The sequence below is a fragment of the Petromyzon marinus genome, chromosome 31 (assembly GCF_048934315.1).
Source record: "Petromyzon marinus isolate PM22_M1 ecotype Great Lakes invasive population chromosome 31, UKy_Petmar_22M1.pri1.0, whole genome shotgun sequence".
Taxonomy (NCBI): Eukaryota; Metazoa; Chordata; class Hyperoartia; order Petromyzontiformes; family Petromyzontidae; genus Petromyzon; species Petromyzon marinus.
In genome coordinates this window covers 8,622,333-8,637,599 of record NC_133697.1, presented here as the reverse complement: position 1 = coordinate 8,637,599, position 15,267 = coordinate 8,622,333, and the positions used below count along the sequence as shown (strand labels likewise).

The 15,267-nt window shown below is 39.9% G+C and overlaps 1 protein-coding gene across 3 annotated transcripts in view; it reads right to left on the bottom strand.

The window, feature by feature from the left end:
* The window catches only part of PACS1 (phosphofurin acidic cluster sorting protein 1), a 37,297-nt gene extending 23,544 nt beyond the window's left edge, over positions 1-13,753 (bottom strand). The window contains exons 1-7 of one of the 3 annotated variants that reach the window (XM_032963869.2): positions 13,187-13,753; positions 4,419-4,506; positions 4,222-4,311; positions 3,848-3,973; positions 2,191-2,356; positions 1,573-1,658; positions 1,112-1,195 (exon numbers count right to left, since the gene is read on the bottom strand). In XM_032963869.2, coding sequence (XP_032819760.1) covers positions 1,112-1,195; positions 1,573-1,658; positions 2,191-2,356; positions 3,848-3,973; positions 4,222-4,311; positions 4,419-4,506; positions 13,187-13,278 — 732 coding nt within the window. In that variant the 5' untranslated portion in view covers positions 13,279-13,753. The remainder of the gene's footprint in view (positions 1-1,111; positions 1,196-1,572; positions 1,659-2,190; positions 2,357-3,847; positions 3,974-4,221; positions 4,312-4,418; positions 4,507-13,186) is intronic. The other 2 variants (XM_032963868.2, XM_032963870.2) reach the window with 2 other exon arrangements.
* Positions 13,754-15,267: the final 1,514 nt, after the last annotated feature.

Sequence of the window (15,267 nt, the reverse complement as noted above, 5' to 3'; positions counted from 1 at the left end):
TCCCAAACTTATTTTTTTAAAACATAAGGTGGACTTTGACGTCATTTTTGCTCATTTGTAAAGCTTAAAAATGGCATGTCAAAGCATGGTTGGCAATGAATTAGGTTGTCATTTTAAGACGACAGCTGGTGTCATGTATATTAAGTTTTGTGGAACCATTAATTGAATACATCCCAGTTTAACATAGCCATAACAGTGAAGTGCTTAAAATGTATGGTTGGACACACTAGAATTTGATGGGACAGGAGGAATGCCAGAACCTCCCTGGCGTCTGTAACACAAGTAGATTGCTAAACATGTATGTCAGCAAGCAAAGCAATATTCAGCCTCAGCTTGGAAATCAAAGCAATGGACATTTGCCAGAAACTAATTGTACTCAGCTGACCGTGTGCACTTTTACATCATGTTTCACAATGCATCCTTCTGTACAACAGTTATAGGGCATACAATCACTGCTTAATCCTTTGTGAAAATCCAAGTAAATTATAAACGATCACTTTGCACAAAATCAGTGCTTGTGCAAAAGGACTTCGGTACATCGAAGATTAACAGCCATAATTATAATAGCCATTCCAAAGATTTGATTTGTAGAGCCCCAAAATAAAACTGCAAAATAAAGTTAAAAACGGTTTTCCACAATACATGGCACATACTTTGTTTCAAATTCCATGAATTGACAACCATATTTTCAAAGGCAGCACATCAAATCTATAACAATGTGTTTGAAGTTGATCTGATCAGTCTGCTGTGGCCTTGAAAAGTAACAGGTAAGCACATTCCTGTAATAAAGCATTGTGGAGGTTAGAGTCTGTGCATGGTGTACATGTGTACTTCCAAAACCTCCTGAGGTTGCGAGATTGTCAAGATATAGCACTGCAGGAAGCAGTTTCATCAAATAATTTATGCAAACCTTTTCATTTTACCCTCTTATATGTGGGATTGTCTTTGCATTTAAATTTTCTTCCAAAGACAACACGTAAAAAAAATAGCCAACAACTCAATGCAGGTCACTCCTGAAAAAAAACACAAGAGCACCGAGACTGAGACTTTCCTGAAAAAAATACATGTTAATTGTTATTTTTTTTAAAACCACAAGGATTCAAATACCAACCCGGCTGAGGGATATCGCTCTGGATACTTTTCTGTGCCTCGATTTCTTTGACTTGCCCGAGAGGTTGTAATCATCGTACATGTCCTGCGCAGCCCAACGGGAGCAGAAGTAAAAATAAAAGCGCAGCATGCGTTACATGGCGCGCATGCATTATTGCATACTTAAAATTAGAAGGCAAAAACAGATGCCACCTCCATGACTTCAAGTTTATAATTACCCAACTAGGCAAATCAAACAAGCTTGCCTTAATGATGCAGTGAGATAGTTTGTGCCCTAATTGTAGCTTACACGCACACTTCAATGATAACTTGCACTGGCATTTCTGCTACAACTCGATACTCTATCTTGTGCTCTAAGCTTCATAGATGTAAACAGGTGGTGTAATCAAATACAGCACACAAGCTTAATAAACACTTGTCAAATCGAGCATCATTACATAATGCAGATGGATCCGTTCCCACCTGTACATGTTCATCGCTTGCATCCTGTTCAGAGGAAAAGCTCTCATCATCATCCTCCGAGTAGTTATCTGCATCTGCAGAGCGATCTGAGATACAAATCAGAAAGTTGTAATCAGGTTTCGAACTAAAATATGTAATCATATATAAGTCATATCAAGCACAGAACAGTGTATGTGGAATAAGGGCACCAGTGTGTGAATATTTCTTGTATGAAATAAAACTTTAAAGTGGAAATTTTCCCGAGTAATGTTTATTTATGGAAAGAAAATGTTGCACAAGGTTTCGAACAATTGAGATAAATAACTATAGTATAACGAAGATTGTGGACATGTATTACAATTCAATTACCAAGCCGAAAACTAATTTGTTAATGGATTTTAAATCGCTACGTTGTTGTACAACAGATGCGAGTGGATACACAAACTTTCAGTCTTGGTCACAAAAAGGAAATTGCAAAAGTTCTGCTTTAAAATGCAAAAAAAAAAACACCACCCACAGCATGTGACCAACTGCTACACAACACAGAGCAGTGCATAGGCACTTTTCAAATATTGTAAATCTTCATGCACTCATAGCTTACAAGAAATGTAATTCCATATTGTAAAGCAAGAGGCATACCTAGAGCCTTGCTCTTGCGGTCACCAGGCCCCACTGCCTCCTCTTGGTCTACAGGCTGGCTTGACAGGGAGAAGATGCAGATCTCTGCCGAGCGCCCAGCTGTTGACTCCTTTATGTTGCCATGAAGTCCCAGAACCATTCCACCATCCGTTGGGTGCTGCATCACCTTCAATTCAGAATTGCTTTTGGTTTACGGTCTCTATGAAAAATGTATTATTTTAGGGTGGTTTCACACATTTAGGTACTTTCTCATGTCCCCTGCTGAAGTAATTTGGACCAGGCCTCGACAGAATATAATATTGCGATAACACTTTCATAGCAGAATAATGCAAAAAGGATTTAAAAGTATTTACTTCTTGTACTGTTATTATTTATTTTCACTTGTACATCTTTGAAGCAAATACAAATAATTTCACCACAGGCACCACAGTAACTGTACGTTTACGTTACCAGAGATTCAGATGCACGTTCAGCTTGTGTACTCATTAATGTCTGCCCAAAGCAACCGGACTTCAAATAATTACCCAGGCATGTACGTCCAAGACAAAGATTAATGGCAGCCAGACGTGGTGCTGCCAACCACATCGTGTTGAGCCAAAACAGAATTGCTCCATGTGAACACTTGCCAATATGGCCCTAAAGGACGCTCATTGTAGGGGATGTTCAAATTTCATACTAATTGCCAGTTAGTAGCAATATTTGGTACGCAATTATTACAATCTACTTTCATTGAATTCTACATCAACAACATCAAATTATCGATCCTGCTCAGATATTTACATGAACATTGAATTTTGATTTAAAACTTTCGTGACTGCAGGGATTCATATTCTTGGTTCTTTCGGTAAAGTCACGTATAAGGGACACAATAAAATAAAAAATATATTGTTTTATTTTATTATTTTATTGTTTCCCTTATACGTGACTTTACCGAAAGAACCAAGAATATGAACATTTATATTTGTTTTTGCAAATCCATTATGATTGCAGAGTAAAAATTACAAAACACACATATATTTAACAAAGAACCATGAGGCAGAAAAGCACATTCAATGCGAGAATTAATCTAGGTAAGCAATACATCATCTAACAAGCACAGGTATCAATATTTTACCAGGCTGTTACAGATATTTTTAAAGTAAAAAAAGATGAATTACATGTCCTCCAAGGAGGTACTGTATGCATAAGATACTCTTCGTAAAATGACAGGCCAATATATCAAATGATAAGCTCTATAATAGATTTGAGCAGACATACTTAATGCAACCGTGCAGCTGGTAGAATAGTCATGTGGGTCCCCGAGTTTACATTAGCCAAAGGCATTTTAATCTTAAAACCAGCAGGAAACAAAATGATGCAGACTGATGCAGATGTCAGGCCACCCGTTAAGATTAATGAGTAAAACAAAGTCGCCCTGGAATGACCTTCGGAGATAATCCTTAAATTAGAACTCTTGAAAGAAGATCGTGTCTCATTACCGACCTCAGGTGCCCTTTAAGGCAGTAATGAGTTGATGCTCAAGTTTATGTAGACATGAGAACATTAGATTTTCTTACTTGACTAACATTAAGGAACAACCATGGAAATGTACTATGAAAGTAAACAAACAAAAAAACGAGACATGGCATGAAATGTTTAATAATGCTTCTCAGTTAACCTCAGTCATGTTGATGAAGCCAGCTGCAAGCGTCTTGTAGCCCAAGAAGGTTCGGTTTTTGTATCGCTTTCTCCTCTGCAGCATGATCTGAAGCTTGTTGCTCTCCCGCTTTAGAAAATGTGGATACTGCATCAAAAACACCACATATCCATTGCCACGTTCACAGCGAGAAGCCTGTACAACTGCCAAGTTTACAAACAATAAAACAGTAATTGAACTGCTGTTTAAAAAGTAGATTTTTTTTCTTCCCACTTGTGTATTTGAAGATACACTTTTTTTAAATTGACCAACTTTGGTTTATATATTGACTATAAATATTGCAACAAACAACTAGCAGAAAGCCGAGGCAATCACAGAAGGTAATCAAATAGCACCTGTAAAGAGAAGGTGAGCTCCAGGTCAGCTTCGATGAGGCCACTCGGAGGTAAAGGGATTTCATTTGACCTCAGGATGCGTTTGGATCCCTGAATCATAAACAAGGCGGAACATTATATCATCCATAATTTGCAATTAATAATTTTAACAATTTAGAATTGTTCGTTTTTGACATTAATATAAAAAACGCATTTACCTGTAACTTGACAGCAATTACCACAGAGTTTAACTCCTTATCCAAATCCTTCAGAACCATCAATTTCTTCAGAGTCATGCTGAACAACCTGACGGGGATTGGGAAAGAAGAGTGGAAGAAGAAAAATATATTGAACGTTTTAATGTGTTTTTTTATTTTATTAACAGTAGAAAATATGATTGCATTGCCAACAATAAAAATATATAATTTTAGATACAAAGCTTTTTCTGCTTACTGGAATACTATTAATGTGTCCGGCAAACTTAAAAAAGGCATTCATCACTTTCAGAAAAATATTTCCTGTCCAGCACCCAAAGGATCCTCTTTCTCTATAGAAGTAACAGTACATTTGTTTTCTGCAGGAAAACAATCTGGGACCAACTAAACTTCACATCCCAGTTTGTGCTTTGGAAACTATACCCAGGAAGTAAGTGCCAGAAAAAAATAGCACACATGAATCAAGATAGTATGAAGATAAGTGTTAATAAGACTTATTGCTAAAAATAATAATATAACGTTTCTCATTCAATGATAAAAGAAAACTTATACATACAAAGTGAGAAAAATGTTACAATTCTTTGCATCCTTATGCTTCAGCGTCATATATGATGCAAACATTAACATGCAACATTGCAATTACTTCATTTTGCTTAACACAATAAAGAACTGATCTTAACCCATTATTCATATGTAAATGTAGAAGGTGATGTCTCCCAGCCCTAAAGTTAACAAGCGGTGGCTTGTTTTCCATTAATGTCAGTGATGCCCAGCTTTGCAGACTACAATGCTGCATGCCAAGCACGCTCACACCTACACAGCCACTTGACAGTAAGCAGACTATTTACGAGGGAGTCTCAACACAGAAGGGTTTGTCTTCGTTTTGGAACATCTTTGCTGTTAAGTATCCCTTAACAAAACTGATCATGACTGAAGCACAATGGGCAAACGGTTGTAAACAGGATATTTTTTGCATGTCTACAGCTTTCTATTACGCTGTTGGGAATGTACAAGTGCAACATAAAATAACTCGGTACAATTAATGAATAAATATTTAGACAGAATTTACAGTAAATAACCCATTAAATAAATACTGAGATTTTTTGAAAGTTGGTGAATTTTAAATGTGGTGTGTGGAATGCTCCAGTACTGTACATTTGAAGGTTAAAGAACATGTTTTAAAGGCTATGCATATTTATTAGGGAACAGCAATAATACTAAGCGTAATTAAAGATGCACCTTGAGGCAGAATAAGGTAAATCTAGTACGAGTCTCATTACACGAGGGAACACCAAATAAAATATTCATAAGTAATGAATTACTGAAAATTGACAGAATATTTAAAACTGCTTTTTTTAAATGTCAGTGTAACGAACACAATATTGTTTAACTGTGCGTAAAAATTATACATCTAATTTTTTTCTCAGTCATTGAAGAATGAAATGCAATGCAGTTACCAAGTGAACGGTTTAGTGAGATTATCCCGATTCAGCGAGACGCTAAAGCCCACCTACAGATACATATCTATTGACATTCTTCTTGCCAGAAAGACAGACCACTTGAGGACACAGTGAAGATGGGTATTTTAGCCATGAAAAGCAGCAAAAGATGAGAAAAATGTTGTTACAATTAGTAAAAAAAAGGCACTTATGTTTTAAACACTATTTAACACAAACACATAAATGTCACAATTCAGTGGTGTGCAAATAAGGAATAAAGGTTTAAAGGCCAGTTTTTTGCAAAATGTTCCTAATCAATAGCACAGTACCACCAATTTCGCTGAGCATTGTTCACCAATCTTGGCAAAACAGAAACGCAGCACAAAAACTAATTCATATACACATTATAAAACGGAACCAAATTATGGTTCTGAAGTAAACCTTGGTGTGCAAACGCATTTCCCACCCGTTTATATTTTTGTCCTACCCTGCAGACTCAAGAAGCCATTTGTTCTCAGTGTTATAGATTGACAGCAGATTTAAAAGGGTGTGAGCTGAATACATAAACACCGACTGGCAGCGTTCTCACTGAATTTAAAATTACAAACCTTGCAGCTTCGCAACAATATTTGTGGCTTATTTTTTTTACCAACAGATAATCTAAGTACAATAAAACATGTGAACGCCTCTAAGAACTGTGGAAAAAACAGGGAATTCATGAGCACTTAATTTGTATTACTTTTGTGGGTTAATTTTTAACCCAAGGCAGTGAAGTCAAGACTACACCAACAAAAAATGTTCAAAGAAAGGCTCGAGGTTCTGGCTTCCTCATGCGGTTATGGGCAATAGTTTTGAAACTGACAAAGGCATTCCTTGGGGCATTTGCAGAATGGTAGTCAATGCAACTGTACTTGAGCTGCAACAGAAGTTATGCTTCTGTGGCACATATTACATCCATCAGAACAGGTACGAAAGAGCACCTATTACACAAAAATCTCCAAATGTTACAGTATCAAAGTACGTATTCTACAAAAAAAATGTACAAACTATTTTATACTATCAAACAATAATCATTAATATACTGCACTCATTCTATATTAACTACGTACAAATTAGCTCCATATATTAATAACAGATTTTTCAGTCTTGTTCCATGTGTCAAGATTGGTCAATTGAAAATAACATGTGCACATTAAAACAGCGAGGGAAAAAAGTATTTGATCCCCTGCTGATTTTGTACGTTTGCCCACTGACAAAGAAATGATCAGTCTATAATTTTAATGGTAGGTTTATTTTAACAATGAGAGACAGAAAAACTAAAAAATCCAGAAAAACGCATGTCAAAAATGTTATAAATTAATTTGCATTTAAATGAGGGAAATAAGTATTTGACCCCTCTGCAAAACATGACTTAGTACTTGGTGGCAAAACCCTTGTTGGCAATCACAGAGGTCAGACGTTTCTTGTAGTTGGCCACCAGGTTTGCACACATCTCAGGAGGGATTTTGTCCCACTCCTCTTTGCAGATCTTCTCCAAGTCATTACGGTTTCGAGGCTGACGTTTGGCAACTCGAACCTTCAGCTCCCTCCACAGATTTTTCTATGGGATTAAGATCTGGAGACTGGCTAGGCCACTCCAGGACCTTAATGTGCATCTTCTTGAGCCACTCCTTTGTTGCCTTGGCCGTGTGTTTTGGGTCATTGTCATGCTGGAATAGCCATCCACGACCCATTTTCAATGCCATGGCTGAGGGAAGGATGTTCTCACCCAAGATTTGACGGTACATGGCCCCGTCCATCGTCCCTTTTGATGCGGTGAAGTTGTCCTGTCCCCTTAGCAGAAAAACACCCCCAAAGCACAATGTTTCCACCTCCATGTTTGACGGTGGGGATGGTGTTATTGGGGTCATAGGCAGCATTCCTCTTCTTCCAAACACGGCGAGTTGAGTTGATGCCAAAGAGCTCTATTTTGGTTTCATCTGACCACAACACTTTCACCCAGTTGTCCTCTAAATCAGATGTTCATTGGCAAACTTCAGACGGGCATGTATATGTGCTTTCTTGAGCAGGGGGACCTTGCGGGCGCTGCAGGATTTCAGTCCTTCACGGCGTAGTGTGTTACCAATTGTTTTCTTGGTGACTAGCGTCCCAGCTGCCTTGAGATCATTGACAAGATCCTCCAGTGTAGTTCTGGGCCGATTCCTCACCGTTCTCATGATCATTGCAACTCCACGAGGTGAGATCTTGCATGGAGCCCCAGGCCGAGGGAGATTGACAGTTATTTTGTGTTTCTTCCATTTGCGAATAATCGCACCAACTGTTGTCATCTTCTCACCAAGCTGCTTGGCAATGGTCTTGTAGCCCATTCCAGCCTTGTGTAGGTCTACAATCTTGTCCCTGACATCCTTGGAGAGCTCTTTGGTCTTGGCCATGATGGAGAGTTTGGAATCTGATTGATTGATTGCTTCTGTGGACAGGTGTCTTTTATACAGGTAACAAGCTGAGATTAGGAGCACTCCCTTTAAGAGTGTGCTCCTAATCTCAGCCGGTTACCTGTATAAGAGACACCTGGGAGCCAGAAATCTGATTGAGAGGGGGTCAAATACTTATTTCCCTCATTAAAATGCAAATCAATTTATAACATTTTTGACGTGTTGTTCTGGATTTTTTGTTGTTGTTATTCTGTCTCTCACTGTTCAAATAAACCTACCATTAAAATTATAGACTGATATTTTTTTGTCAGTGGGCAAACGTACAAAATCAGCAGGGGATCAAATACTTTTTTCCCCCTCACTGTAGATTGTACCACTAACAGCACTGAAAACATGCAAGATGCTGTTCTAAAAAGATACGGCAAAGTTTCTTAAACTGTGAATTATGATCCCCAAGGGGTACCAAATGGCACTCTACTGGCACTGTTTCAACAAAAACAAAGTAAAGCAAAAATTGGTATGTACATAATTATAAGCTAAATCAGAAACTCAAAAAATAAATGTCTTAAAACAAATTGTATATCTTTTACCTTCAGCATAACCATCACCGCCAACACAGAATGTTCAATAACTATTGATAGTCCATCAAGGACAAACTAGCAAACAGCTTCCAATCGTCATCAAGAGAAAATCTGGTCTAAGCAGGACCTCAGCAGGATAAGCTGAACTGAGACAGCAAAACATTGGGGTCATGTCAGAATTACCTTTGAAAATCTGTTCAAGCATTTCATTACGCTGAAACCACATAATCTTAGGCATCATCCTGTGCGGTGGTGCCACTGTAGGTTCAAGATGGGGTACAAGGCTGAGTAACTTCCCCCTTTACCTTATGCACCCAAACCACTGTGAACATTCAGTGTCATCAACATGAACTGTCATTGAATAATAACCACATCCTAATAAAACAGATTTTCCATGTTGGATGCATGGCAAATAAACCCCAGAACTTGCAATTATGTTAGCATGGCAAACAGATTTGGGTTTTTTCTAAATTTGTTGGACTTTTTGAAGATCTAGTCTGCACAATTCAGCTTTAATTAGTTATAAAATCAGTATAAACTGCATTAGTCTGCTAACAGCAATGAAAGCCAAATGAAGCCTATTGTTCCATGAAACAGAAAGCCTGTACACTAAAAAAATATACTAATCAATGCACTCTGCATATATAACAAAAACATTATGCAACAGCTGTACAATTCATTTAATTGTTCATAATGGTGCTTCATCATCTTTGAAAAACATACCAACACGAACAAAAAATCATATAAAATCACTCCATGACAAAACCAATATGGTTTAATTTGTAATGCAAGAGTAAAGTCTAAATTTTGCAAGTTCATACCTGTGAAAGCACAATTTTACATCAAAAAGACTGCATGTGTTAATTATGTACTAATCTTCCAGTACATATAACAAAGTTAAAAGACATTGGGGTTGTTTTCCTCACTCTACAGATTTATTATTCTATTCCACATGTATTGACAATCATAGACATGCGTTTTGGTCAGAATAAGCCCTTAAAAACCACAAACTGAAACTGCACAATAATGTACAGCTCTAAATTAAAAATGTAGAGTTTTCAATAAGAATAAAAAAATAAGCAAGTTATTTTCCACGATGTTTGTCACTTCATTTGAAAGGACACCTTTTGGGAGCATGCATTTTTTTAAACTAAACATGTAAACAAAACATTAAAGAAATTCCCAACAAAATTCCGTTTCAAATAGTAGAAATAAATTCACAAACTATGCCAAAAATATCTGCTAACAAAAATTGTTACAGAAACCCATAAGCAACTATTATTTGAGGAAACTCAGAAAACCACGAGCGCACCACAGATTTAATCAAATTTTCCCCCAACTTGTCACATTTTTATGCAATTCCAAATAAAAAAAAATCACAATATAAAATGTACTTCAAAATCACCATTGTAAATAAAAGCTACTTTAAAAAAAAACCTTAAAACCATGAGCAAATGCACGTTTTATGTATTTGTTTACCATTCAAATGCCACAATTCAGCCAGATGTTTTCCATCTCCACCACAGGGATTGTTAAAAAAAAGGACTTAAAAAAGGCAGCGCTAAACACGAGCCCTTGACAGCCGAGAGGAATGTGGAATGCAGTACAGTAATTTCGAGCTTCCTGCAATGCAGCAAGCTAGCTCTAGCTACAGGGTGGGTGAGCACATCAGAGGACCAGAAGGGCAGAAGAGGTGCTGGCATGTCACATTGAAAATAGAACGCATGCAAGAGCTAGGTGGCATTCCGAATATTGCCCCCCCTCCCCCCCATTTCGGTGTCCAATTATAGTTGGAATGTCGACAGAACGTCACAGGATAAACTTGCAGTGCCAAATTAAATAGCACCCCAGCTCAGGAAATGTAAACATGTTAGCAAGGCCGCGATGTCACCGCCAGTGGTAGAAACGACACACATGGCAGTTTCTGAAACACACTTATGAATGCATGCGTAACCACATGGGAATTCATTTTAAACAGCGCTACGGACTGCAATAATTTGCATTACTATAAAATGGGCACCACATTGACCTCGATGAAAATAGGATATACATTTCAACAGGGTAGCGGAAGACACCTCAAGGATTACAGTTTACATTCTAGACAAAATGCTAATTTCTCGCAAGAGCAACGTACAAGGTCGCAGCACTTTAAGAATACAGACGGTTTATAGCATCAACACATTGACAACTTGGTATGCAAAGCAGCTAGAGGGAGGGCGACCAGACGGGAACATATAATGTAAACAAAAACTTTGCTCTCTTTCACCAATGAGTTTTCAGGATGGTGGCAAGTGTTAAACTATGCCTTTAAAACTTTAAACTACGTACCTGCAGTACCTCTATTTAAATACATGTTACTAGACAGAGTAGTGGGGTCGCCGCTCCTCTTATCTGCATCGATACGAGCGGTATGTGGGGACTATGGCTTAGCCGCAAAAAAACCCTCATCTGCACAGATGCATACGGACAAGAGAAATGTTATCAAATAGGAGGAATTAACGGTGCAACGAATCTCATCTGTTAAATACCTGCAGGTAATAAGATTGTCATCGATCGATCCTGGCTGCAGACATTGGTAGGTCACAAATAACAATGAATATAAGGGGGCAGTTTCACTGTATTATGCATACCGTGATGACAAAGGACTTAAGTCGTGTGGGCAGTTTGAGCAGCTTTGGATAAGTGTTGAACCAAAAGCTCACCATTGCTGTCAAAATCAGTCATTTTATTTTCAGTACGCCTCATTAAACTAAAAAGCTCTTTCCTGGATATACCGAGGACACTCAACTAGAAGTTCGGTTATAGTTTATATACCCAAGGGGTTACAATGGAGATACATACACATAAGCTCTTATTGTTCAGCCAGGAGAGAAGCCCTTGGGACGAAATAAATTTTGAAAGGGAGACTTGAATACCAAATGAAGCCAAAAACAAAAGCGCCAATATTCTAGACAATGTATGTGCCCTGGACCGTCTCACACATGTTTAAAGCTTCTGTAATGAGTAATAAAGGCTTTAAATTGACATCCATGCAGCGCCACTCAAGTGATGACACTAGGGAAAACGTGAATGTCACTTTTTTTTATTCTAATTACCGAGCCTCAAAACTCGTACAGCATTTGAAGGACAGCTCCAAGGCACAGTTGAGCTATCGATGCTATCTGACAGTCTGGGTAATACCGTAGTACAGTCATGCAATGCTACTTACATCCCTTTTGTTTTCATTGATAGAAAAATGCCTCCGCATGCTATGCCTGTGGTGGGGATTGTTTCAAACATCACCAAGTTGGTGGGGTATCGGGGGGGGGGGGAAAGAGTTGTCCTGGATTGGGAAAAGCTAAATAACTTCATAGCTCATCGGATTCCTCCGAGTCTAAATACAAGATTCTGATTATGGTTCAGATATGATTGTTGTTTGCAATTTCCCTGTTACAGGACGCCAATTGCGTACCGTATGTCCACCAATGCCAAAATGCCAGACAACTCGTTAATTACACATTGCCAGATATAGGAAGGGCCTTGGTAATGAGCCACTCCGGACCAAACGGCTGCACGTTTCGATTGTAACAATTCGGCAAGAAAAAAAAACCCCACAGCACTTTGCAATCCTGTCAAATGTTATGTACGTGCAGGAGTGGTGCATGCAGTTGCCTTCATATTGATCTTAACAGGTTTGACATTTTGACTCGGGCGCAATTGCCTTTAAATACGTCGATAGTGATTGCGTCTCGTGTATAGATCGATCACAAACCGGGGACCCGGTGCACACAGGCCGGTCATGAGGGGACACGTTTTTTTATCACCGGCGTGAGGGTTCACCGCTTCCTTGAAAAATAACAATGTCAGCAAATACTTTACTTTAATTCCGTGTGCAAATCGTCATACCTCAAATCGACACAAGTACTGTATCGTTTTAAAAAAGCCACAAAAAAAGATATTTAAAGACCGCGTTATCTAACCGAATTGACTCCTGCCTTCAACCACCCTTGCATCCCAAACTTCCACTAAATTGCACGCAATCCCAGAACCAACGCAATCTCACACACACTACGGTGTGTTTCATTGGTTTTGTTTTGCTACCTCAGCTTTCAAACTAACCCCCCACCACCACCACCGCCCTCCCCAATTCGCACGGCACCTATGATTATGTACGACGTTACAACGCACCGACACGCCGCTCGCCGCAACTTTTAATTAAAAACAAAACTTGCCCCTCCTTAACAACGACATAAATGAAAATGTGATGAGGGGGTGGGGGTGCGGGAGGGCGAGTGGTTGTAGAGGGGAAGGATCGACCAACGACTTGCCCGCCCCATCACCTCGGCACGCAGCTGGGCGATGCCTTGTCCACCTCCCAGGTGGCGAACAGGTTCATGGTGACGGGCGGTCTGACGACGGGCGGCGCGGCCATGGCGCCTCCTCGCTCCAACACCGCCGCAGCCGCCGTGAACGTTCGCCCGTCTGGCGCTCTCCGGTTTCTTTTGGTTGTTGCTGTTGTCTTTGTCGTTGTTGTTCCCGCCAACGCTCCCGAGGCGCACGCGAACCGCCCCGTTCGCCAACGAGGGTCGTGTTGTTTTGTTGTTGTTGTTGCCGGGCTTTGCTCTCAGGGTGCTCAACGCGGAGCACGCGGACGGGGGGGGGTTGCTCGCCTCGCTCCTTCCCGCCCAACGCCGCCGATGCCGCTGCCTCCTCCTCGTTCTCACGACTCCTGCTCGGCAGCTGCGCGAGCCACCGATGGAGACCGCCTCCCCCCTGCTCCCTCTATATATAGGGCGGAGGGTTGGCGACCTTTGGAAAACGCAGTCCGCATGCGTGACCGGGGTTGCAATTTCGCAGTTCGCATGCGCGAGGGCTGCGTTGCGTTCGCGTCGCCGTTTTAACGCGCGCGCCGAGCGAGACGCAAATCGTAGTTGAGATAGGCGCGTTGTAAATTGCAGTTCGCATTCGCACGAAGGGTTGGAATTCGCAGTTCGCATGTGGCTCGCCGAGAGTTTTTAAATCGCAGTTCAGATTCACGGTGGTTGTAAAGCGTAGTTCGAATGTGCAAGGGAAGTTGTAAAACGTAGTTAACATGCGAATATAGCGTTGTAAATCGTAGTTTAGATGCGCAAGTACATTTGCAATTCATAGTTGACGATCGAACAGTTGAAATGTGTTGCTCACATACGCGAAATGATTGTAAATCGTAGTTCACTTACGCAAAAAGAGTTTGTAAATCGTAGTCTGTGTGCACGACGCGAGTTGTAAATCGTAGTTCGCTTGCGCAGCGTGAAATATGCAACGGTAAAATGTTTCTTAATGCGGTCGTTTAACTTCAGTTCCTTTTCTACATGTAACCCACTGTACTGTACTTGTGTGCCTCCGCATATATACTCCTCCCCTTCAACCCGCGCTGACCAGCGTGGCGAAGTATGGTTCAAGTCATCCCCACCGTGGTTGTGGTTGTTGTTGTTATTCTTAGTTTTTTCGGTAAAGTCACGTTGAAGAGAAACAACAAAATATATATAAAACAATAAAAAAACCTGACTTTACCGAAAAAAACTAAGAATATGAATTACTGCAGTCACGAAAGCTTTAAATCAAAATTTAGTTGTTGTTGTTTGACTTTGCATCCCACTGGGATTTTTTGCACACAGCCTTGGTGGTGTACGGTGCTTTTTTCAGGAATATTTTGCTGTTTTTTTTTGTTCATGGATTTTCTATTTGCACAGTCACATAGTCACTTTAAGATGTTTTTCTTGTTCGTGTTTTTGTTTGTTGTGGTTGCACCCGATTCAAGAGCCGAATGGCTCACAGGGCTATACCAAAATAAATAAAACTAAAACGGTGTGTGGAGACCCTTCATCCAGCAGTGGATTGGCAAGGCAAATTGTCCTTAACCCCGTCCTGTACTTAAATTAAACTTGCGTCAATTACTTTCAAAGGGACATCTGGAATAGACTACGTTACAAGAGCACACGCCTGCAAAATAATCACACAAAAAACCAATAAAAGGACTATTACTGTGATACTTTTATGATTTACTGTACGACACTTATTGACTTTACTTCAACGTGGAAATGTCAATATATATTCATATGCATATATATTTTAAAAAATTACGTTTAATGCACAGTACAACCCTATTGTCAATCCACTGCTGGATGAAGGCCTCCCTCGCCACGCCGTGTGGGTCCATTGGGGGGCGATGGTTGACCATACTTCACCACGTTGGTCAATGTAGCCGTCAACCCATACGGTTTACCCCTTATTCTTGTACAGGGAAATAAGAGTGTTCAGGTCCATAGGGGCCGTCCATAAATGACGTCACGCGATTTTGGACGATTTTTGACCCCCTCATCGTCACACGGCGTCACAAAAAGTCAGCCCCCCCCTCAAATATGACGTCACAAAGCTCTAC